Source organism: Fundulus heteroclitus, unplaced genomic scaffold (assembly GCF_011125445.2).
Source record: "Fundulus heteroclitus isolate FHET01 unplaced genomic scaffold, MU-UCD_Fhet_4.1 scaffold_36, whole genome shotgun sequence".
NCBI classification, from domain to species: Eukaryota; Metazoa; Chordata; class Actinopteri; order Cyprinodontiformes; family Fundulidae; genus Fundulus; species Fundulus heteroclitus.
The window spans coordinates 2,773,428-2,798,169 of NW_023396770.1; the positions used below are offsets into that span (position 1 = coordinate 2,773,428).

The following is a 24,742-nucleotide window of genomic DNA, read 5'->3' on the forward strand; positions in this document are numbered from 1 at the left end:
CTGATTCTTGCGTTTTTCTCATTCCAGCTGACCGAGGCTCAGACAGGAAAGTTTAATGTCCACGTTCACGTGGAGTATGAGTGGTGTCTCCGAAACGAGGGGATGGACGAGAGCGAGGACGAGGTGGAGGACAAGGTCGGGCATTTCAGTGCAACCGCGGCGTTTCCTGTTCGAGATTCAGGATGTTGAGACCCCCTTGTGGTTTGTTTGTGCGTTGCAGCCCATTCCCAAAGCAACCACGCCCCGACGTGAGGAGCGTCCGGTTAGCTGCGTCGTTCCCAGCAGCGTCCTCGCGCAGCCCGGATATTTCGCGGTGGCTCGCGACGCCGCCTTCATGGCTCGGGACAAGCTGAGACCTACAAACCAAAGCAGCACGTTCAGCAACGAGACTTACCAGGGCCTCCTGCCGCCGCCGGGACCAACCCCCCCGCCTCCCCCCAGAGTTCCAACCCGAGGTCCGCTCTGGTTTGTTGGTCACTTACTGACTCGCGTCCTTCGTTGTGTCTAACTGGTGGTTCTGTCCGCCTGCTGGACCAGGTGCCGGTAAACACGCTCCGGTTGAATCCGTAGGAAGACAGCGTTCCTCCTCCGACCCCTCCAACCCTAAGAACCCTGAGATGAGTTCCCCTGTGTACGGTGAGCGTCTCTTTGGTTTTACTCACAGCGCAGCGTCTGTCCTTTAGGGAGGTGGAAATTTGACTCGTTTCATGTTCCTGTCCCAGTGCCCCCAGCCGTCCCGCCTCCTCCTCCTCCACCGCCTTCTTTTAGGAGATCCGGTAGGTTTGAGAGGAAGAATGTGTCGGCAAAGGACACCCCCCTACCTCCTCTACCTCCTCCACCAGCTGGACGTCCACCCGGCCCACCAGGAGGACCTCTACCATCACCGCCCCACTACAAACCTCCACCGCCCACCCCACCGCTCTCCAGCCAGCAGACTAGTAGACCGCCAGCACCGTTTGAACCTCCGTCGTCCAAGTACGCAGCCAGGTTTCCTGTTTGGTTCTGGTTTGAAGCTAATTCGACCTGAGCTGGCGTACAAGGCACTGATCAGTACCGGTCAGAAATAGTCACAAGTCTAAAGTTTTTAAGGCACAAAACAAATTCAGGCTTCAAGGAGAAAAATAATTGACTTTAAACACGAGGCAAAAGACTTGAGACTGAACTACAATGTTCACCTAAAGACTTTTATTTAGACTAGGGGTAAAAACATGGATTTTAAAGAACTGAGACTTTACTTGTACTCTCCCCTCTAAGACACAAGACTAGGAATAAAAGATTTGAGACCGGACTTTAACTTTCCTATTTAAGAACTTTTTAAAAATGTTCTGTTCCGTTTTGAGGTGTAACATAAATCTTAATACCACCACCAGTCTAGAACTAGTCAATATAAAGTGTTCCCACTAAGTACTAGTGTCTAGAGTCTAGAGATCGACCGATGCAGGGTTTTTTAAGGCCGATGCCGATTATCTTGATATCAGTCATTAGTTCAATTCAATTCAATTCAATTTTATTTATATAGCGCCAAATCATGAAACATGTCATCTCAAGGCACTTTACAAAGTCAAGTTCAATCATATTATACAGATTGGGTCAGATTATACAGATTGGTCAAAAATGTCCTATATAAGGAAACCAGTTGATTGCATCAAAGTCCCGACAAGCAGCAGTCACTCCTGGGGAACCGTAGAGCCACAGGGAGAGTCGTCTGCATTGTACATGGCTTTGCTGCAATCCCTCATACTGAGCAAGCATGAAGCGACAGTGGGAAGAAAAACCACCCATTAACGGGAAGGAAAAACCTCCGGCAGAACCGGGCTCAGTATGAACGGTCATCTGCCTCGACCGACTGGGGTTACAGAAGACAGAACAGAGACACAACAAGACAGACAAACAAGCACAGAAGCACCAATTGATCTAGTAATCTGTTCTACATTAGATGGTAGTAGCGGGTGAGCCGTCTTCTCTGGATGATGTCACAGTTAACAGAACGCCAGACCAGGTGTACCTACTATGAAGAAAAAGAGAGAGAGCAAAAAGTTAAAAGCTGAAATGACGACAGTCATTTCAATGTAATACAATGCAAAACTGGAGAACAGTAGACTGAAGAACAGTAGAAATCAGTAGAGTGAGAAAATTAGACCCTGATGTCCTCCAGCAGCCTAGGCCTAGGCTGCTGGAGGACAAGTTGCTGCCGATTGTTTGGGGCCGATACTTAAAGCCAATTTAGCTCTTTCTTCCTCCCGTTTACATGATAGAAATGACACAATGATGACAAATGTTACACAAGTATCGGTCGACCTCTTGAGGAGTTTGGTGCTGGTCAGCTCTTTTGATTTAGGATCAGAATTGGTCAGAAGTGGTGTTAACTGGTGAGAACCTGAGATAAACTGATCAGATTTAAATGGAAAGACCGGAACTGTTATAACTTTTTATGCTTTTTTTTCACTGGTTTCAGGTCAACGAGACAGCCTCCTCACAGACCTCCAGTTAGGACTGCATCTATGAACAAGCCGGGTAATTAAACACTCAGAAACATCGTTTTTCACTCATCATTAGCATCATTTAGACCAACAGCCTAGTATCCGTAAGGTCCAGCTTTGCCCCAGAGGAGTCCAGACCCACTGGAACCCAAAGATCAAAGCATCAGTAGCAGATCTTTTAAGTCTGGGAGGTCTTTGAGGTTGTCCAATAAAGGTTAGCCTTGTTTGTTTTCAGTTGAGGAGAACTAGGAGACCAGGTCAGACCTCTAGGTTGTTATTGTTGGGCAGGGCCCAAAGTTTCCAGAACATTGGCTTGTCTTTCTGTCAATCTGTCCATCCATAGACCCAGAACACCATCTCCTTAGACATCTCTTCTAGCTCTTCCTTATGAGTCATTTAACTCTTTAAGGCCAGCATTGAGAAATGTATGTCCGGTGTCAATTTGGACATCTCAGGTAAACAGGTACACCTGTTGAAGTGGCCGGTCAATGTACGTCCCGTCGCATTGGACAGTTCTGGTGGTGTTTAACTACCCTTTGTTAGGATATTAATGTTTGCTGTTAGTTGTTGCTGCTAGTCCCAGTTGGGTCAGGAACGGCATCTGGTGTAAAAACTATGTCAAGCAAATTGTACTGACCGGCTGTGACGTCGAAAGAACTTATGTTTGTTTTTTTTCCTAGGTTTTCAGAATCCTGAAAGTCTGGCTCCTCCTGCACCGAAACCCAGAACCGCCGCCTCTGTGAGTCCCCAGACCGCCGAGCTCTCCTGCAGCTGTGAAACCATTTGTTGTGTTGGAACATCTGTGTGAAGTCTGTCCTCCCGTGATGTTTGTGGTTCTTTAGAAGCTGAAGGTGAAGAGGGTGAAGGCCATCTATGACTGCCGTGCTGATAATCCAGACGAGCTGACGTTCAGGGAGGGCGAGGTGATCGTGGTGGAGGGCGAGGAGGACAACGATTGGTGGGTGAGTGTCCCGGACCTCCAGTAAAAGAAACACACCAGAATATTCCTAGAAAAAGCTCTGAGTCTTATTTCAGATCCTTTATTAGTTTGTCCACTCATTTTATGATCAAAATGAAGATCTTCTTCTCATGTTTCTACCTGAAGAAAATTACGTTTCTATGGATTTTTTAAAATGTATTGTTATTTTCCTTGTCTGGGTAAATGCATTTATGTATCAAAGTGACGTTACTTTGAGTTTAACATCAGTTTTTAGAAGCTTTCTTTTGAAGTTGGCTGTCGGTAGCTTGTGATGTTGTTTAATTTTAGTTTAATCACAAATGCAAGTAAATGTTTAAACATTTGACATTTCTCAGCATGCATCCGTCCATCCAGCATAGATTAAGACAAGTGTTGAGTTTTAACCCCTGTCGTACATTATAACGTTTAAAACTCTGGCATATTTGCACCACATGTCCTTAAATCAACTCCTTTAAAAAGTTAGATAATTATATAAGGTTTCAAATGCAAATACAAACCATTAAGTCATTAACTCATTAAGTCCCAGCAATGTAAAACTACAAAATTTGCAGTAAAACAGTGTTCAGTTTTACTCTGAGTTAATTACAGAGTTTTAGTTCCTTATGTTGACCATGATGGCTGTTATTCCAAGTGAAGGTTTGTAATAAACTACTTTACAATTTTTACTGAATGCTCCATAATGTACTGAATCAGTACTTCTAAAGAGGAACCCAAGGGTCACAACAGACCCCAGGAGCTTGACCATGCAAATTTTTTTTTTAAATTGTTGCAAATGTCTAATCAGTCTAAAACATTTTAGGTTTTTTTGGGTAACTCTACTCATCTTTAGATGCCAAGATATTGACCAGAGTTGACCGGTTCTAAATCAGAATCCAACATGGCACCAATACTTTACCTCTGACATTTGTTTGATGGCTGCCCATTGGTGTCTAAACTTATATCAGTGCTAACAATTAAAGGCCCTCTCATGAGGAAAAGCAAATTAACCAATTTGTTACATGTTCATGGTGAGACGTGACTTTTGACATCACGCTGCAATAAACTACCAGTTTGGACTCACCTTCTCATTCAATGGTTTGTCTTTATTTTTATTACTACCTCTGAAAACTCCTCCAGGCAGTTGGAAAACCATTTCAGGTGACTAGCCTCATGAAGTAATGAAAGGGGGGTGGAGCTAGAATATACTATATGTTTTGAGTTATTTCACAAATTTCTGTTCGATCCATAATTCTAAAAACTTTAAAGTCATAGTTTTGATGTCTTCACTGTAGTTCTGCAATGTAGAAAGTCATAAAAATAAGGAAAAGCCATTGAATTACAAAGGTTAGTCCAAACGTTTGATGGGTAATGTAGATTACAAATACTAAAACAGTTTGTGTTGAAACAGATGCAATTTCCTTTAAAGCTACATAAGAAACAGTGTCATCAGCATAGTACCGGAACGTGCATCTCAGCATGAATACGGTAGATAATTTGTTTATAAACTAAAACGAAATGTGCCAAGATCTGAGCCTTGATTCTTCTAAACCATGATTTATTTTCCACTTATAACACCATATTGTTCAAGGTTTGCAAAATAATCCAACCTCAGACTGCCGTCTACGTCTGAAAGGAACTAATCTATACTATCCATCTTAAAGCAGATATTTACTGTTTCTCTTGCTGATTTGGGCATCAGGTCTGATTCCTCGTAGGTTTTTCTTAATTCCTATTATCTTAGCTTGTTTTGTGTTTCCTGCACGATGTTTACTACGACTTTCTCTTCCTTCGTGTTTCAGATCGGACACATTGAAGGAGAACCAGACAGAAAAGGAGCGTTTCCCATCACCTTTGTTCACTTCATCACTGAGTGACCTGTTCAGTTCTGCAGAGTTAACATCCTCCACCAGCTGTCCGACCGGATATAACCAGGAAAAAAAGCTCAAACTGGATCGTCAGGCTTATGTCCAGTATTATCTGAAAAGTCGAAAGCTTTAATATAATTTGCTGAAAGCTGCAGGGCAACTGTTTGCATCTCTAAATTATGTTTTTGCCTTGTTTAAACTTTGAGAAGTTTATTTTAAATCGACTTGAGTCCTGGAAATATTTTCGAAGATGTTTAAAATGAAAGTCGTGGAGCTTTAGCATAGAGCTAGACGACAGGAATGCTGTGTCTACGTTTGTAAATAAAGATTTAGGTGCGTTATATGTCTGCTGAGCAACATGCAGGAGCTGTAACTGCAGGTAAATTAAGAGGATCAAGGGTGTAGAAAATATAACTGTTAATTCTCATTAGAGCTAAATGCAAACAAAAAGATGGGTTCCCCTAGTTTGGGAAAATTTTATCAGCTCCAGAAAAAAATCTGGGGTTATTAATGAGATATAAAAACTTAACCGCAGCAATTAAAGTGCCAAAACATTGTAAATACACTGGTTAACGCAAAATGGAACTGGGATTCATGTTTCATGTGGAGGATCCGAATACCGGCCGGCACCTTTGAGCTGAACTGGAAAGCTTTGGGGAAGCGATCGTACGGACCGATGAAAGGGACTCTTTCTTCTTCTACTGGCGGGATCGAAGCTGATCCTGTGTGTCAATGTTTCAGGTCAAAAAAGTGGAAAACGTTTAACATATTTTCAACATTTCTCCACATAGAAACTGTGGGTGAGAGCGGCCATTTTGGGTCAGGAAGGGGAAAATACGAAACGGCTGTTAGATTTAGTTGTTTTCGCTCTTCAATAAAGACACTTTGATGTAACTGTTGTTGATCTCCTTCATAATGTGACATATTTAATCTGCCCACAGAGCTGTTGACTGAAAACCTGACCAACATCTCTCGTTCTCAGAGAATCAGACTCAGATGAACACATTTTGTTGGGAAAAAGAAGTGAATCTGTTTGTTCAGTTTGGTGAATCAAACTCAAAAGAACAAATTCTGTCAATGAAAGCAATCAAAACCTCTTACCTCAGCATTTCTAAAGCCAAAACTAAACAAGCAGACTTAGACTTGGACAGACTTTGTCATTCAAGGCTCTGAGTAAAGACAGAAAAAACATTATAAATATAAGTGTGCAATATAAGAATTACAACAATAAAATAAAAGAAACAAACTAGTAAAAATATTTACGTTTTTCAGGAATGTAGCAACATTTTTATATGTACAGAAAAGTTGTGTGGTAGACAATATAAATATTGCAAGTATATAATCCAAGATGGCAGCACGCCAGGACGCTCTGGTAAAAAAAAAAATGTTTTAATCTGAAGACTTTTCCTGGTTAAATAAAGGTTAAACAAAAAATAATAATATTGCAGCAGGATGAATTGCAACAATGAATGGCCCATATGATTGTGCAGATAATGTATGTTTGACAGTAGTCATACTATAAGGTCTGTAACCTTAAAAATCTAGAGAACCATTTTGGACCTTAGTCCAGCTAAATGAAACTCATTTAGAGCCACAAATGTTCCATGACAGAAAAATAGATTTTTGATAAAATATGTACTGAAAGAAACTTCATATTTATATAAATGATGTTGGATGTTAAAAAGAAAACCCTAAAACTATATTTCATTAGTTGTGGGAAATTATGTGAAAATAGTCATTTTGCTGTGTAAATTCAATGCAACTATGGTGCATTCCATTTGCCTCGGAAAACAAAAGCAGGAGCTGGGAATGGGGTAAACCCAAGTAAAAAGCGTTCCAGTTACAATTAGTCGACGAAGTCCGGATTCCAAAATAAAAATAAAAAGTTAGGATTTCAATATGGCGATGGCCAGAAAAGCTGTTGTTTTGTTCGTAGTGCCGTTTATAAATGCTCTTTAAAGCTGTACTTTCCACATGCAAACACCACTTTTAATTTGTTTGGTTCAGAGTGTGTCTTGTAAAATAAACATGTTTTATCACAGCTTACTGTTGTTGACGCGAGGAGCTGCCATACTGAATCCAACAATCGGCCTTAATTGATGTTTTCCAAACGGAAACCGGGATTTCCGAGTTCCAACTTCAAATGGAATGCAACATTACTCCTCGGAAAGAATAAATACTAAAATTGGCATTTATTATAGCTATATTAAAATACTATATATTTATCATTTTTAGCCAAAGTTATTATTATGGAAGGTCCAAAGGGCCTATTGAAATTTTGGAGCCCTAAGTTGTAGCAGACTCATAACTCCAGGGGAGCTGTTGCGGTTGGGCTTCATGTGCGGAACTGGAGAAGTTGGAAGTTGTACCGGACGGACGGATTTGAGGACGGACCGGTAGTGGCGGTGTGATGAAGTTGTGGTGAAAGCAGCGAACTGCTTAACGGGAGTGATGAATATTTTTGTTTGTTGAACGTTTTGTTGAGTTAATCGCCGTAAACATGGCGGCTAAACGTAAAGCGGACGTGACGGTTCCTGCGGAGGAGAGCGACCAGCTGCTGATCCGCCCGCTGTGAGTTTAAATCGGACACTTTTCAGCCGCGACGTCGCTGCGAGTCCGCTACTCTCACACCAAACTCCGTTCACAATACATCGTTTTTAGCGTTTTACCGACTGAATCTTCCCAAAAAGATAACATTTTGGTTGATATTTAATAAAGATTATACGATTTTTAATTCGGCATTAAAACAGTTTCTGTTTAGTAGGGTTTTTTTATGTATGTATGTATTTTTATCTTACTCTACTATATGGACCAACTTTGCGTCTGGAATAAAGATGATTGATTGATTGATCACACGTTAGTTTTACACTAAATTTAAGGTCTTTAAAATCGTTTTATTGGAGCTAGTTGAATTTTAAAGCTGTTAAAGTCAGAATCCTTTCCTTTATAAGTGGAATACATGTGGATGTGTGGAGGTAGTCATGGTTTGATGGTGCGTTTGTGTGCAGAGGAGCCGGTCAGGAGGTTGGACGGTCCTGCATCATCCTGGAGTTCAAAGGCAGAAAGATCATGGTAACCCTGTTCATATTGTTATTTTGTGGATAAACCAAAAAAACGTCGGCGTGTAAAACATCAGTTTCCCTTCAGCTGGACTGTGGGATCCATCCCGGTCTGGAGGGGATGGACGCTCTGCCCTACATCGACCTGATCGATCCGGCTGAGATCGACCTGCTGCTCATCAGCCAGTGAGTTCAGGGAACCGGCCTCATTACCATAACCAGAAACCCCCACGTCCAGCAGTGGATGGAGTCGTGTTGATCTCTATCTCACCGCTCCGTCCTCTTTCAGCTTCCACTTGGACCACTGTGGAGCACTTCCCTGGTTCCTGCAGAAGACCAGCTTTAAGGGACGCACCTTCATGACGCACGCCACCAAGGCCATCTACCGCTGGCTGCTGTCGGACTACGTCAAAGTCAGGTGGGTTCAGGGCCCGCTTTGGCTACGCAGACGCTGAGCAGGACGTTAGAGGCCGCTGTCAAAGTCAGATTCTCTGTTTGTGTGGAAAACCTTCACCAATAAGATGATTTTGGTTCTGATTTGCTTATTCCAAACTCATTAAACTCACTTTCTTCTCATTTTACAATCCAGTGTGGCATAAAATAGGTAAAAAAAAAATTCCTGCTGGTTCGTTGGTAGAGTTTGTAGTTTAAGATACTGAAGATTATTATCCCCACTGATTCATCAAAGCATTAGAAAAAAAAAACTGAAATCCTCCCGGCTCGCCTGCAGAGCCGCTGATCCGCTGATCCGACTTTGATCGACGGGTCTGGTTTGTGCGCTCACACCGCCTCTCGCCGTGTCTCTCAGTAACATCTCGGCGGACGACATGCTGTACACCGAGACCGACCTGGAGGACAGCATGGAGAAGATCGAGACCATCAACTTCCACGAGGTGAAGGAGGTGGCGGGCATCAAGTTCTGGTGCTACCACGCCGGCCACGTCCTGGGCGCCGCCATGTTCATGATCGAGATCGCCGGCGTCAAGGTCTGTGGCTTAAAAACCGTTCTGGTGCTGCTCTGACTGCTGTGCATTAAACAACGTGGAGCGATATTTAAACTAAAGGGGAAACGCCAACATTAGGCTTAATGAATTAATATAATATTTAAGTTGAAGGGAAATTAGGCTTAACGAATGAATATAATTAAATTGAAGGGAAATTAGGCTTAACGAGTGAGTATAATATTTAAATTGAAGGGAAATTAGGCTTAACGAGTGAGTATAATATTTAAATTGAAGGGAAATTAGGCTTAACGAATGAATATAATATTTAAATTGAAGGGAAATTAGGCTTAATGAGTGAATATAATATTTAAATTGAAGGGAAATTAGGCTTATCGAATTAATATAATATTTAAATTGAAGGGAAATTAGGCTTAACAAGTGAATATATTTAAATTGAAAGGAAGTTAGGCTTAACGAGTGAATATATTTAAATTGAAGGGAAATTAGGCTTAACGAGTGAATATATTTAAATTGAAGGGAAATTAGGCTTAACGAGTGAGTATAATATTTAAATTGAAGGGAAATTAGGCTTAACGAATGAATATAATATTTAAATTGAAGGGAAATTAGGCTTATTGAATTAATATAATATTTAAATTGAAGGGAACTTAGGCTTATCGAATTAATATAATTAAATTGAAGGGAAATTAGGCTTAACGAGTGAATATATTTAAATTGAAGGGAAATTAGGCTTAACGAGTAAATATAATATTTCAATTGAAGGGAAAGTAGGCTTAACAGGTGAATATATTTAAATTGAAGGGAAATTAGGCTTAACGGGTGAATATATTTAAATAGAAGGGAAATTAGGCTTAACGAGTGAATATAATATTTAAATTGAAGGTAAATTAGGCCTAACGAGTGAATATATTTAAATTGAAGGGAAATTAGGCTTAACGAGTGAATATATTTAAATTGAAGAGAAATTAGGCTTAACGAGTGAATATATTTAAATTGAAGAGAAATTAGGCTTAACGAGTGAATATATTTAAATTGAAAGGAAATTAGGTTAAACGAGTGAATATAATATTTAAATTGAAGGGAAATTAGTCTTAACGAATGAATATAATTAAATTGAAGGGAAATTAGGCTTATCGAATTAATATAATATTTAAATTGAAGGGAAATGAGGCTTATCAAATTAATATAATATTTAAATTGAAGGGAAATTAGGCTTATCGAATTAATATAATATTTAAATTGAAGGGAAATTAGGCTTAACGAATGAATATAATATTTAAATTGAAGGGAAATTAGGCTTATTGAATTAATATAATATTTAAATTGAAGGGAACTTAGGCTTATCGAATTAATATAATTAAATTGAAGGGAAATTAGGCTTAACGAGTGAATATATTTAAATTGAAGGGAAATTAGGCTTAACGAGTAAATATAATATTTCAATTGAAGGGAAAGTAGGCTTAACAGGTGAATATATTTAAATTGAAGGGAAATTAGGCTTAACGGGTGAATATATTTAAATTGAAGGGAAATTAGGCTTAACGAGTGAATATAATATTTAAATTGAAGGTAAATTAGGCCTAACGAGTGAATATATTTAAATTGAAGGGAAATTAGGCTTAACGAGTGAATATATTTAAATTGAAGAGAAATTAGGCTTAACGAGTGAATATATTTAAATTGAAGAGAAATTAGGCTTAACGAGTGAATATATTTAAATTGAAGGGAAATTAGGTTAAACGAGTGAATATATTTAAATTGATGGGAAATTAGGTTAAACGAGTGAATATAATATTTAAATTGAAGGGAAATTAGTCTTAACGAATGAATATAATTAAATTGAAGGGAAATTAGGCTTATCGAATTAATATAATATTTAAATTGAAGGGAAATGAGGCTTATCAAATTAATATAATATTTAAATTGAAGGGAAATTAGGCTTATCGAATTAATATAATATTTAAATTGAAGGGAAATTAGGCTTAACAAATGAATATAATATTTGAATTGAAGGTAAATTAACGAATGGATATAAATGAAGTGAAATGCACGGCGTTGCTGGAGAGCTTTGATGCTCCTCCTGTGAGCTTCTGTGTTTTAGGTCTGAGTTTTTCTGTCCGCCTGTGCAGCTGCTGTACACCGGAGACTTCTCCCGGCAGGAGGACAGACACCTGATGGCCGCAGAGATCCCCAGCGTGAAGCCGGACATCCTCATCACGGTGAGCGACCCGACCGGGGTGGGGGGGGGGGTGTACTTGTGTCGCGTTTTAAGAAACACGATTTTTTAATAATAATGAGAATAAGTGGGATAGAAAGCAGCTATGATAGAGTTCAGATCCCTATGATAGAGTTTAGGGTGCAACTAATTTGGCTTTTAATTAGCAAAAATCAAGCATTGCTTTTATAAATACAGATTCTGGCAAAGTATGATAACATCACATCATAAATGAAAGTGTTCTTATAGCTTAAAATCATAAATCATAAATGGTGTCCAGTGTTTCCCGCAGGAATTTGCTTATGCGAGGCGGACCGACTCGCGGAGCGAGGGGGGGGGGGGGGGGTGGTGGTGGAAGGCACGTTCACTGTCTGTAGTGCAGCAGCAAGACGGGCCTAGTCTCTTTACTGGTGTTTATAGTCGCTCATTATAGAGCCCAAAACAACACGACTCAGAATTTACAAGCAACTTTTTAAAAAAAACACAAGTGGACTTGGCAACAGAGCCAAAAACCATTTCTCCACGACGACCGTAGCTGTTAGCTATTAGCAGTAGCTAACACATGGACATGTTAACAGTTAAATAGAACCGTTTCAGGGTGAGAAAATGGGCGTGGCTTAGTCCAAATGATGCAGAACTTCCCGGTGAAAATGCATCGACCCTCATAGTTAGTGCCACCTATAGGTGGGCCTGGGAGAATTGAAGGTAATTTGTTTGTGGCAGTTCTGTAATAACACTTTTAAACATTAGAGGTCCAACCTCAGCGGACGGGGAACGCTGCTGTTTGGTTAGAATTAGATTCAGAAGCTGAGGCTTCGTGTAGCGACGTTTCTGCATAAATCTAGAAGTAGTGATTGAAAACTATAATAACCCGCATCAGAAATGTTACCTAAAGCCGTAGCAGCAATGAATAAATCATGGATTTACGATGGTACGTTTAGAAAACTTAGTTTTTATAGTGTTTGTATGAGACTGGAGTTATGGGCCTGACAGTTGGGGTCCCTGCGCCTCCTGATGACGTCACATTATGGCAACACCACTCAAACAAACTACACTGAGCCCGCGGTCTGCATTTGTAATGAATCAATTTAATTTAATTAATTTAGCGGTTTCTTCTTTCTCAAAAGCTTCAGGCTTAAAGATGAACATAGAAAATGTGAAATCTTAGCAATTCAAAATAATCAACCCACTTTAATTGATAAAAATGAGGTAAAATATTTAGGTATAATAAATAACAAGGACCACACTGGAAATTATAGAACAAATATTCAAGCCATTTTACAAAAAAAATCAACAAATATTGACAGTTGGCTCAATTTTTGGAAGAATATTTTTTAACAAAAACAGAAGGGATAGCCAGATTAATTTATCCAGCATATATCTTAAATATACCAAATACTACAATAAAAAATTAATCAAATTCATCACAATTTCATCTGGAATAATAAAAAACATGTGATCAGAAAGAACGACATATCAGTAGAAAAAGGAGGAATAAACGTTATTGATTTTAAAGTGATGAATGCCGTGATTAAATTAAAATGGCTGCAGACTTTTATTAAAAATGAAAAAAGAGTTTATGGTTTATTTTCCCTTCACAACTTAAAAAAAAAAAAAAAAATTGGAGGAAGGAAATTGTAACTTTGATCCGGCAAAATTACCGATTTAAATTGTCAGACTACCACAGAAGCATTCCAAAAAGATGTTAAAAGTTTTCATGCCTCGATTAAGTTACTGGAAAATAACCGTAAATTAACTAAATAAAATTGATTTGTAACAAATGGAGACCGCGGGCGTAATGTAGTTTGTGTGAGTGGAGTTGCCGTATGATGACGTCATCGGGAAGCGCCCGAGCCGATCTGGTACCTATCACTGAGCTATATAATACACTGGAGTGCTGATTTTGCCTAAAAACTGAAGTCACTGGCCGCCATCTTGCTCCTCCCTACTCTCACAGAATCCCATAGGATTTGGTTGCAACAACAAGCAGTTTTCTGACTGTGTGAAAATATTTCACAGGTAATTCTACAGTCAGTGGATGTACTAACACTATCAACTACTAGGAAATTAGGTGCTGAAATATTTTACATGTTATTCATATTAAATATATATATATGTGTATATATAAGTATGTGTATATGTATATATGTGTGTATATGTATACACATATGTAAATATGTTTTTGTACATTGTTATTTATATATTTATAAATGTTAAACATATATATTTAAATGAATAAAATGCAAAATATTTCAGCACATGACTTTCTCAGTACTTGATAGTTTTAGAACATAACATAAAAGTATATGCATTTGACATTTTAAAAGTTTTAAGCCCCCCCCTGAAGATGAGAAAATCCTCGTTACTCGATGCTGTAGCGCACATATTCCCTAGTTACTGGGGGGAAATAGGGAGTACCAATATGGCGGCTGGTGGCTTCAAAGCGACTCGTTCAAACAGACGGTGACTAGCACTCCAGTGTATAATATAGCTCAGTGGTACCTACAGCGGTCAAGCGGAGAAGCAGGACGTGTTGACGTGTTTGTGTCCGGCAGGAGTCGACGTACGGCACCCACATCCACGAGAAGCGCGAGGAGAGGGAGGCTCGCTTCTGCAACACGGTGCACGACATCGTGAACAGGGAGGGCCGCTGCCTGATCCCCGTGTTCGCCTTGGGACGAGCTCAGGAGCTGCTGCTCATCCTGGGTCAGTGATGGTGCTTAAAAGTTTCAGGAAAGTTTGAGCGCTTTAAGTAGAGAAAACACTAAATCTGATCAATTTACAGACGAGTACTGGCAGAACCACCCGGAGCTCCACGACATTCCCATCTACTACGCCTCGTCTCTGGCCAGGAAGTGCATGGCCGTCTACCAGACCTACATCCACGCCATGAACGACAAGATCCGCAAGGCCATCAACGTCAACAACCCCTTCGTCTTCAAGCACATCAGCAACCTGAAGGTCAGTGAGCGCGCTCAGTCGGGCGTCCCGCTGCAGCTCAGGGCGAACGCCACCTTCTGATGGGGGGGGTCTGTCTGTGCGTCTCCAGAGCATGGACCACTTTGACGACATCGGCCCCAGCGTGGTGATGGCGTCTCCTGGTATGATGCAGAGCGGCTTGTCCAGAGAACTGTTTGAGAGCTGGTGCACCGACCGAAGGAACGGAGTCATCATCGCCGGATACTGTGTGGAGGGAACGCTGGCTAAGGTGAGGCAGACAGGAACCTCATCGCCGATCGGGCGTTTAGATCCAGCCTTTAGCTCACATCAGGCAGCAGGGAGGCTGAAAAATAACTGAATACATGATTATTTAACTGGGATGAATGTACCACCAGCACTTTGAGTCGTCCTGCAGCTGAAAAGGGTTTTATAAAAAAATATGTAAACAAACCTGCCTGGACCAGAGGTGCAAGAGCTCCCCCTGGTGGTAGATAATATACTTCAGCTTTTAAATCGATCCAAAAATAAATATGTAAGTTTCTATAAAGGATTTTTCTCAGATGTAGAATAGTAGATTTAGTTTTTACAAACTATTATTATTATTATTATTGTAATAAAGTTTCATAGTTTTGCTGTAATGAAAACATTTTATGATGCAGCGCATCGATTAAAAACCTTGAGGACTGCTGAGTTTACCAAAAAGTTGAAATTTTTTTTTTTATCTCATTTTTTTTAAATCTCATATTTAGATTTACATATTAGATATACATTACAAACAAAAGTTATTTTAATTAACCTCTTTATGCTGAGTCATTGTTTTATCCTGAAAGACCTGCAACTGTTGCCGTTTCTGCAGCTTGTCCCCTGGGGGCTTATGGAGTGAATTTAGTTCCATTATTGTTGCAAGCAAAGAATGTGTTTTCAAAATTGAAATAAAACAAAAAAAAACACATTTTGTAAACGTAAATTTAAAAAAATTTAATCCAAAAATTAAACCTTGAAAAACTTCTAAATCAAAAACTTTTTGAGAATTACTTTGGTGTTTTCTAAAAAAATCTTTCTTTTTTTTCAGATTTATTTTTTTCTAAAAAAAGTTTGCAGATTTTATATTTTCAAGTGTATTTTTTTATATCTCTTTTTCAGATTGTTTTACGGATCACGTTCTCTTCACTTCTTGCTCTTGACCAATAAAAATGTTGCTAACGTCCGTGCCGACCAATAGAAATGCTCCTCGCTCCAGAGGAAAGAAATGAAGAGAATGTGATCTTAAATGGCGATTTGAAAAGAATGCAATTTGTAAAACAAAATCTGAAAAAGAGAAATTTGAAAATATAAAACCTGCACACTTTTTTGAAAAAAAGAAAAAAAAGAAAATCAGATTTTTTTTTAAAATAAAAACTTAGAAAACACCAACGTAAGTCTCAAAAAATTAAATGAAAAATAAAAAAATAAAATTTTATTATTTTTTTTTTTCCCATTTAGAAAATGTGTTCTTTAGTTACAACAATAATGGAATGAAATTCACTCCATAGGGCTGAATACACGCCACACTTTTCAGATTTATATCTGTGAAAAACTAAAGAAGAATAAACGTATTCACCATTTTCCACTTTGTGTTGATGTTTGACACAGAATTTTGATAAATTACTCCGCATATAAATAAATAAATATAAATAAAACCATGTAAACATGTTCAAAACAAGTAACAGAAATTCAGTGTAAAAAAAAATATTTCCAAAATGAAATTTTCTGCTGGTATTAAATGTTATTTCAGAACAGATTTCCTTTGTGACATTGTCCTGCTTTTTTTTTTTTTTTTTTTTTATAAACGATTTGCAGCACATCATGACTGAACCGGAGGAGATCGCCACCATGTCGGGCCAGAAGCTTCCTCTGAAGATGTCGGTGGACTACATCTCCTTCTCGGCTCACACCGACTACCAGCAGACCAGCGAGTTCATCAGAGCTCTCAAACCGCCTCACGTGGTAATCAGGACCGCACCGCGGGCTCAGAGGCCCCCCCCCCCCCCCCCCCCCCCAACGCTCCTGAAGCGCCGGTCAGATCGTGATCCGCTCTTCTTCTGCTCCTCTACCTGCAGATCCTCGTCCACGGCGAGCAGAACGAGATGGCCCGGCTCAAAGCCGCTCTGATCCGCGAGTACGAGGACAACGACGAGGTCCACATCGAGGTCCACAACCCGAGGAACACCGAGGCCGTCACGCTCACCTTCAGAGGGGAGAAGCTGGCTAAGGTGCGTCTGAGCGAGCGCGCGACGGCGCCGGAGCCTTAAACCCGACGGCGTTTTAACTCCCAGCATGCTCTGCTGCAGGTGATGGGCGCGCTCGCAGACAAGAAGTGCGCTCAGGGTCAGAGGGTCGCCGGCATCCTGGTGAAGAGGAACTTCAACTATCACATCATGACGCCGTCAGACCTCTCCAGTGAGTGACGGTTTCTGGTTTGTTCTGGTTCTGTCGGTCCAATCAGAGGCCTGGACCCTGATTTCACCCTTAAAGGTGCATAGCCACGTTATTTAACATTATTTATACGTCAGCAGCTCACTCTGGTTGCGTACAAAGTTTTTATGAAAGATCATCACGTCCTGCTGGCGTATTAGTTGTTATTTTGGTGTTTTACGCTTTGTTTTTGCTCAGTTTTGTAATAAATAAAGCCATTTATGTTTATTTATAATAACAACTGAAGTAAAAACTGCACACATGCAGCAGGGGTTAAAACAAGGAAGCAGCTAACGGCTATTAGCATCTTCCTGCAAAGTAATAGATCAATGCAGAAAGGTCCAAGATCCAGTGTAAAAAAAAAAAAATAGTAAAAATTATAAGATTCTAAGAGGAAAAAAGCCTGGAATGTCTCTGTGAATCCAGTCTGAACGTTGGTGTGTTCACTGAAGCGGACGCTAAACCTGCCAAGGCTCAGATGTGATGCAGAGTTGACTGACTGATTAAATGTTATGATATGAGGTTCTTAAAGTTGCTGTAGATCGGTTTATTTAATTAATAATGTTGGTCTTCATCCATGGAGCTGCTGTTTTACTGTGAGGCGTTGCAGAGGGTCAGGCTCAGTCTGGCATCATTTACTAGTGACTTATTACCGTATTTTTCGGACCATGAGCCGCACCATGAATTAATGTGTTTATGTGCATCTTTGTCCACACATAAAGTGCACTAAATATTCTTACCAAGTGTGTAATATCTCTCCTCCATGTCCACAGCTCTCTATCCGTAGCTGGACTACACTGCCCTGTTTCTAACATAAGGCCAAAATAAACTTTAATATTTAATTAACTTACTAGGTTTATTGTTGCTAGTGCGTACTCCAGGCTGCCTTACATGAATGCACTTCTAGTTTAGACATTACAGTCAGGCAGTCTGGTAGACAGCTCAGGGGTCCTACCCTAAGCACAGATTAACAGATTTCTAAGCACATTGTACCAAATTAAACCAGTCTGTAAGCTCAACAATAATCATAAGGCGCACCATCGATTTTCGAGAGGATTTAAGGATTTTAAGGGCGCCTTATAGTCCAAAAAATACGGTAATCACCATCTGGCTTTCTGGTAGTTCTGCCTTACCGCCTGTAGATGGCGCCACGTTCTGTTTAGGCTCAAAAACGACCATCAATACACTGTCAGGATGGACGCTTGGTTTATATAACCCTATTTTATCATGTTCAGCTGGATTTTGGTCTTTTTGCATATAACGTGGCTATATACCTTTTTTTGGGTTAAATCTTTGAAAAGTTTAAGTTTTCTGTTTTTTAAGACAGTTTTCTTCTGATCAGAAGAAATACTCCCAAGTTACTGATGCTTTGATCAGAACCCAAAGGCAAACCTACTGGCTGTTTAAGATGTGAGAAAAGGTTCTGTTCTGTCGGTCCGATTCCTGACAGTGCTGATTTTTCCTGCGGTTCTGTGTCCCTGAATGCATCCCTCAGCGGTGTGTTCAGGTTGCTCGGTTCTCACAGCTCCTCCCCCCCCCCCCCTCTCTGTCCAGACTACACAGACCTGTCGGTGGGCACCGTGACCCAGACCCAGGCCATCCCGTTCACCGGACCCATCTCCCTGCTGGTGAGCCAGCTGAGGAACCTGGCAGGTAAATTTAGCTCCAGACCCGACCAGCCGATCACAGACGCTGTAGGTACCAGATCGACTCAGGGGTTCTGCGCCTTCTGATGACGTCACTATACATGATTGGTTTAACGTTTGCACAATTACGCAAAATATTGTAATTGGTCTGGACAGCTTACTAAAGTAATTATAGCGGGGTGTAGGTTTTAATCGAGAGCGAGATTGCGGTTTGTAAATGGACAATTTTACGAAGAAATTCTCCATTGTCCCTGCGCCTCCTGATGACGTCACCTTATGGCAACGCCACTCAAACAAACTACATTGAGCCCGCGGTCTGCATTTGTAACAAATCAATTTTATTTAGTTAATTTAGCGTTTTCTTTTTGCTTAAAAGCTTCAGGCTTAAAGATGAACATAGAAAATGTGAAATCTTAGCAATTCAAAATAATCAACCCACTTTAATTGATAAAAATGAGGTAAAATATTTAGGCATAACGATTAACATAAGGACCACACTGAAATTTTCAAGCCATTTTACAAAAGAATCAACAAATATTTGACAGTTGGCTAAATTTTTGGAAGAATATTGTCACAATTTCATTTGGAATAATAAAAAGCATGTGATCAGAAAAATGACATAGTAATATCAGTAGAAAAAGGAGGAATAAACGTTATTGATTTTAAAGTGATGAATGCCGTAATAAAATTAAAATGGCTGCAGACTTTTATTAAAAATGAAAAGAGACTTTTAAAGACACAACTTTTTTTTTTTTTAATTGCAGGAAGTAAATTTCTCTTAAGATGTAACTTTGATCCTGCAAAATTACCGATTTAAATTGTCAGACTACCACGGAAGCATTTCAAAATGATGTTAAAAGTTTTCATGCCTTCATTAAGTTACTGGAAAATAACCGTAAATTAACAAAATAAAATTGATTTGTAACAAATGGAGACTGCGGGCGTAATGTAGTTTGTTTGAGTGGAGTTGCCGTATGATGATGTCATTGGGAAGCGCCCGAGCCGATCTGGTACCTACACCGGCGCCGATTTCTCTGCATCTTGTCCGATTATTCTAAGACTGGAAACTAAGTGTTGCTGTCAGAAAGTCTATCATAGTTCTAATGGGTTAAAAATACAATCAATTATTAATTTGGGGGGATTTTGCATGTATGGATGAAGGTAGAAAAGGAGATGTGGAACATTTTGACTGTTTCCTCCCTCCGTTCATGCACTGTTAGGAGCTGCAGTTCTCCGCTACTGTTCTGTTTAGATCTCAGAGCTGCTGTAGCTGATCCTCAGCATTTTTTTACTGAATTATGATGGAATAAAACATCCAGACTGGTCAGAACAGAAAGAACCTGAGGAAAAACAACAATGGATGTCGACGTTTAGCTGTTTCTGGTGATACGAAGCTGAAGCTTCCCTGCAGCCTCTCCAGTGTCTGTGGTTCTCTGTGCAGGTGACGTGCAGCAGGTGGAGAAGGCGGAGAAGATCACGGTGAAAGTCTTTGAAAGCATCACTCTGGTTCACGAAGCCGGCATGGTGCAGCTGGAGGTCAGAGTTCACAGAGCCGCCGCCCACTTCCTGTTCACCAGTCTCAGTCGCAACTTTACTTTAAATCTTCATTCAAGTTTGACCCATTTAGAAAATACATCATAATTTATACGCTTAACAAAAAATTAAAATAAATATGCTATAGATTAATATTCTCACTGTCAAAATATTTGAAAGGATTAAAAGTACGGACGGCTAAAAGTGCCAAAAATGCCAAGAAAATATAGCAAGCTTTTCGTTATTTCTCTTGGTTCACTTTCTGAGAAAGTAAAGAAATATTTCAAAAAATAAACTAAATATTTTGTTCAATGTCAGTATTTTTCTATATTCTTGTTTTATTTTTAAACATATCGTATAATTTTTATTTTTTTACATTACATTACATTATTTTTATACATTATTCTTTTCTTATTTATTGCTAATAGCCTGAAAAAATACTAAAATAAATACCTTTGTTTTAACCTGGGACAACATCAATTAGTGATGTTTTGGGTCAATTAATATTTTATTTTACAACAGACTTCTGTTTCTAAAAAGATAAAGATTTAATTTAAGAATGTAGAGAATTAGAGACACGGGTATCGAGGGGAAAATGTAAAATGTGTTTCTTTTTGGTAAGTGACGATGTGTGCTGAAAATCAAAATATGTGGAATGTCAGAAGATCGAAAAAAAAAAAAAATCAGTTAATTAAAATTTTTTTTACAACAGACCTCTTTCTAAAAAGATTAAAATTTTATTTAAGAATGTAAAGAATTAAAGGGACGTTTATAGAGGGGGAAATGTAAAATGTGTTTCTTCTGGTAAGTGACGATGTGTTGAAAATCAAAAAATATGTGAAATGTCAGAAGATCGGAAAAAAAATTAAATGAGTTTCATTAACAAAAAACTGTTGACTTTTAAGGTGTAGAAATGGATATAAGGCTTCTTATTACTTATGCTGTTTGTTTTATAGATGGAGTTAAAGAGGATATGAAGTAGGCCTGGGCGATATGGTTTAAAAATAAAGTCTCAGATTATATCACCAAATCCAGTTTTTTCGCCTCCCTTTTCATTTCACAAAAATAAATTATAGAAATTATTCTAAAACTTGCTTTTATTTCAAGTATTTCGTCTGGGCATTGATCTGAATTCAAAGTGCAACTAAATCTAAGCTGTAAAACAAGATGGCCGCCCCGCTGTTGTAAACAATGAAAATATAACTAAATGTTTCTTGCTGGTGGTTTTACACAATAAGATCATAACAGACTTCACTGGTGTAACTTCCAGAATAACTTAAAAAAAAACAAGTGATCAATTAAAGTGTCTTATATTATGGTTCCTCTTTACAATATTTTGACAATATATTTTCCTAAACATATATTCATGCTATTCTCTTCATGGAAGTTCAATGAGTGCATCTACAAAATAAAACCCTGATTTCTTTTTTTTTTTTTTTCAAAAAAATAAATCTTTAAAAACTGTAAATTTGAATTAATCGATTTGTCGCCCAGCCCTAATTTGAATGTAGTTGGTGTGAGATAAGAAGATGCAAATTTAAGTTAAAACAATGATCCTTGTTTATTTTATAACTTGAAATTAACGTAATGAGTTGGAAACCTGCTTTTCTCTTATTGCTAATTTAACAATAATACTGACTAAAACTAAAATCTTTTCAGCCGCTGGATTATTTTATTGATTTCCTCGTGATTAAACGACTGTGTTCTCTCCTCAGTGGGTCGCCAACCCGCTCAACGACATGTACGCCGACGCTGTCGCCACGGTGGTTCTGGAGGTCCAGTCCAACCCCAACGCCCAGAAGTGTCAGTGAACGCAACACGACGGCCAGCAGGGGGCGCCTCGGCTGCAGTGTCTAACCTGTCTCTGTCTTCGTTTCAGTCCTGGACAGCAGGAAGGACGTCTTCGACATCGAGGTGTTCGTGGAGCGTCTGGAGCTCATGCTGCAGTGAGTCCGAGGCGGCGCCGCCCGAACCCGGCTTTTCAAAATAAGGGCGTGGCGGTCAGAGCGGGGAACCTGAGCGCTGTGTTGTTTTCTGTTTGCAGCGACATGTTCGGAGAAGACTGCGTGAATTTCAAAGACAGCCGAAATTTGAGCGTAACGGTGGACGGAGCCACGGCGACAGTCGACCCGGAGACGAGAGTGAGTGCAAAAAAAAAAAAGTGGGCGGAGTCAGAACACACGCCAGAGCAGCGCCCTCTTGTGGCCGGACAGTTCCTGGCCTCCTGGGGTCCGTTCTTCGTACGTTGCTTAAAACATCCGAGATCAAATGACACATCCAAGATGATTTCATCCGGCTAATCATGATCCGGCTAATTGGGTTCTTCCAACACACCTGCTGTTTATGATTAGTATCACTGGATTGCGTTATCTGAGACAACTGCGCGTTCATGCGTTTGTTTAAAAGGGGAAATGTATCGATAGTAGAAACATTGATCAGCAACGCTGCTATTGGCTGTTCAGCATGAACAAAGAACGCCCACAGTTTTTCTCCCCAGCAGAACAAGAGCTTTTAATGGAAGGTTATGCTGAATTTGAGTCATTAATTAAAACGACAGGGAACACCTCAAAATCTGTTAAAGCCAGGAGAGAGGGCTGGCAAAAAGTAGCAGACAAATTAATGCGTAAATACTGTCCATGGTAGATGTTTCTATCACTTTCTACAGTATGAATTTCTGCATTTTAATAATTTGATATTATTTGTTATTTTATATCAGAGCCTCCACGGGAGCCACTAGAACATGGGGACAAGTAAAAGTGAAATACAAGAATATTCTACAAAATGGTAGCCTTTAATTATTACACTTTATTTTAAAAAGCCACTTGTTATGAGATCCAAATTTCAGTGTCATTCCTTAGAGACGGGAAGTAAAGGACGCGTGCAAACTGGGAATTTTAACAAAAAATTCTTTATCCATAAAAAATGAAAATCTTCCTTTTCCAAGTCATCCACAGTTTATACGGTAAAACTGTATTGCTCCGTGTCTAGATAATCCATCCATAGTTTTTTTCTAATACAATATACGGCTCAACAGGAAGCAAGCCTTTCAAAGTAAAACTAAACTTCACAATGAAATGGCCTGAACAAATCTTCTTACTGAATATGATAAAAATAAAAAGCAAACCATCATACAAATAACTTAAATATTTTCTATTTATGGCTCTAACACAACTTTTTCCTCTTTAAAAGCCACTGTTAAATGATGTGTTTGTCTGTTTATAACAGCCACCAAGAAAAATCTCTCTACAGTTACACTGTTGCGCTGCGCTAAAGGATCCTGTCTATTGCGCAATACGCGATTAATTCGAAAAACTCTTCAAATTATTCTTGCACCTTCCTGCAAGCAGGTTGCATGTCGTAAAAATGGACATGGCTACGGCAGACTTCCCTATCTCCTCCGCTTATACAGCCGTGATCTAATCCTGTTTACATGAAATAAGCCTGCTCTCGAGCAGGTTTAAGCTGGTGCACATGTTGCTATGACAACAAGTGCAGGATGAGTTTCGAAGAACCAAACGATCCAAGATCATGCCAAATCGTCAACAATGAAATCGAGCTAACTGAGTTAGCGACGTACGAAGAACGGACCCCTGAAGTCAAAGTTCGATGCTGCTGTAATCTGATTGGTGGTAAAAGTGAGTGAATGCGATGACGCTGACCTCTGACCTCTGTGACGCGCAGGTGGTGACGTGTCTGGAAGACGAGCCTCTGAGGGAGATGATCGAGGTCGCCGTCAATCGACTCTTCGAGGCGCTCACGCCGGCCTTCTGACAGGCCACGCCCACTTTATTACAGATTTTTCTTTTCTACTGATTAACAAGCCGTGGTCAGACTTCCTTTTATGATTGTTTTTGTAATAAATAAAACTTGATTGATCGGATTTATCCGAGTCCGTCAAGCTTCAAATTTGCCGTCTGGTCCTTTTTCCGCCTTGTGTCAACCGGCTCTGTCTGCTCATACCTGCGGGGAGGGGGGGAGGGGGGGAGGCGTGGCACAGCGTTCCAATTTGTGCAAAATTTGACCACCAATCTATTTTTTTTATTATAAGACAGATTTCCATCACATTCATAAATTACAGCTTTATTCATTTAAGATCCTACCTGAGGATATAAACAGAGTCCACGTGATTATGCCCACGCTGCCTTTCTGGTATTTTCTTTTGTAGACTATTACTAACTTAGTCGTAAACAATAACAAAAATGAACAGAATTGAACAATAATGGGGATTACACCACCTCGAGCAGTAAAAACCACAATAATATAAAGAGGGATCTAATTGGTTTTACATACTCAGTCCATTTGGTCCAGATCTTTATAAATTTTTTCTTTTTCAACTTGGAGGGAAAAAAAGAATACCAAATGTGGTAAACAATTTCAATCCATTCATCGATAGTGAGTGTATCTAGTTTTAGCCATTTCCTTCTTACAGGCTGCCAGTAGTGTGGCCACCAGGTTTTTGTCTTTATTGGTCCATGTGTCCAAATGTAAGTTGCCCTATTCTATTTTTTTTAAGATACTAACCGGGAAATGTGGATAACAAAGGCTTCAAAATGAGACGGACGATAAATGCAAGTGTCCTAATGAGCAGAAAGAGATTATGAGCAGTAGAAGAACTTGATCCGCATTA

The 24,742-nt window shown here is 39.5% G+C and overlaps 2 protein-coding genes across 2 annotated transcripts in view; both read left to right on the forward strand.

Moving 5' to 3' along the window:
- asap2b (ArfGAP with SH3 domain, ankyrin repeat and PH domain 2b) overlaps positions 1–6,197 on the forward strand; it is a 48,029-nt gene extending 41,832 nt beyond the window's left edge. Inside the window, exons 21-28 of the mRNA XM_036130418.1 lie at positions 28–135; positions 221–455; positions 538–636; positions 723–975; positions 2,456–2,514; positions 3,161–3,219; positions 3,323–3,442; positions 5,238–6,197. Of these exons, the coding sequence (XP_035986311.1) occupies positions 28–135; positions 221–455; positions 538–636; positions 723–975; positions 2,456–2,514; positions 3,161–3,219; positions 3,323–3,442; positions 5,238–5,312 (1,008 nt within the window). The 3' untranslated portion in view covers positions 5,313–6,197. The remainder of the gene's footprint in view (positions 1–27; positions 136–220; positions 456–537; positions 637–722; positions 976–2,455; positions 2,515–3,160; positions 3,220–3,322; positions 3,443–5,237) is intronic.
- A 1,476-nt stretch (positions 6,198–7,673) lies between these two features.
- cpsf3 (cleavage and polyadenylation specific factor 3) lies at positions 7,674–24,026 on the forward strand. The gene is made up of 18 exons (XM_012853827.3): positions 7,674–7,874; positions 8,312–8,375; positions 8,451–8,548; positions 8,652–8,780; positions 9,171–9,348; positions 11,457–11,546; positions 14,098–14,248; positions 14,328–14,503; positions 14,592–14,750; positions 16,322–16,468; positions 16,582–16,734; positions 16,813–16,921; positions 18,491–18,589; positions 20,024–20,118; positions 21,831–21,918; positions 21,995–22,061; positions 22,160–22,256; positions 23,797–24,026. Exons 1-18 carry the CDS (start codon positions 7,804–7,806, stop codon positions 23,884–23,886), a joined length of 2,061 nt encoding a protein of 686 aa, XP_012709281.1. The 5' UTR covers positions 7,674–7,803; the 3' UTR covers positions 23,887–24,026.
- The last annotated feature ends 716 nt before the right edge of the window (positions 24,027–24,742 follow it).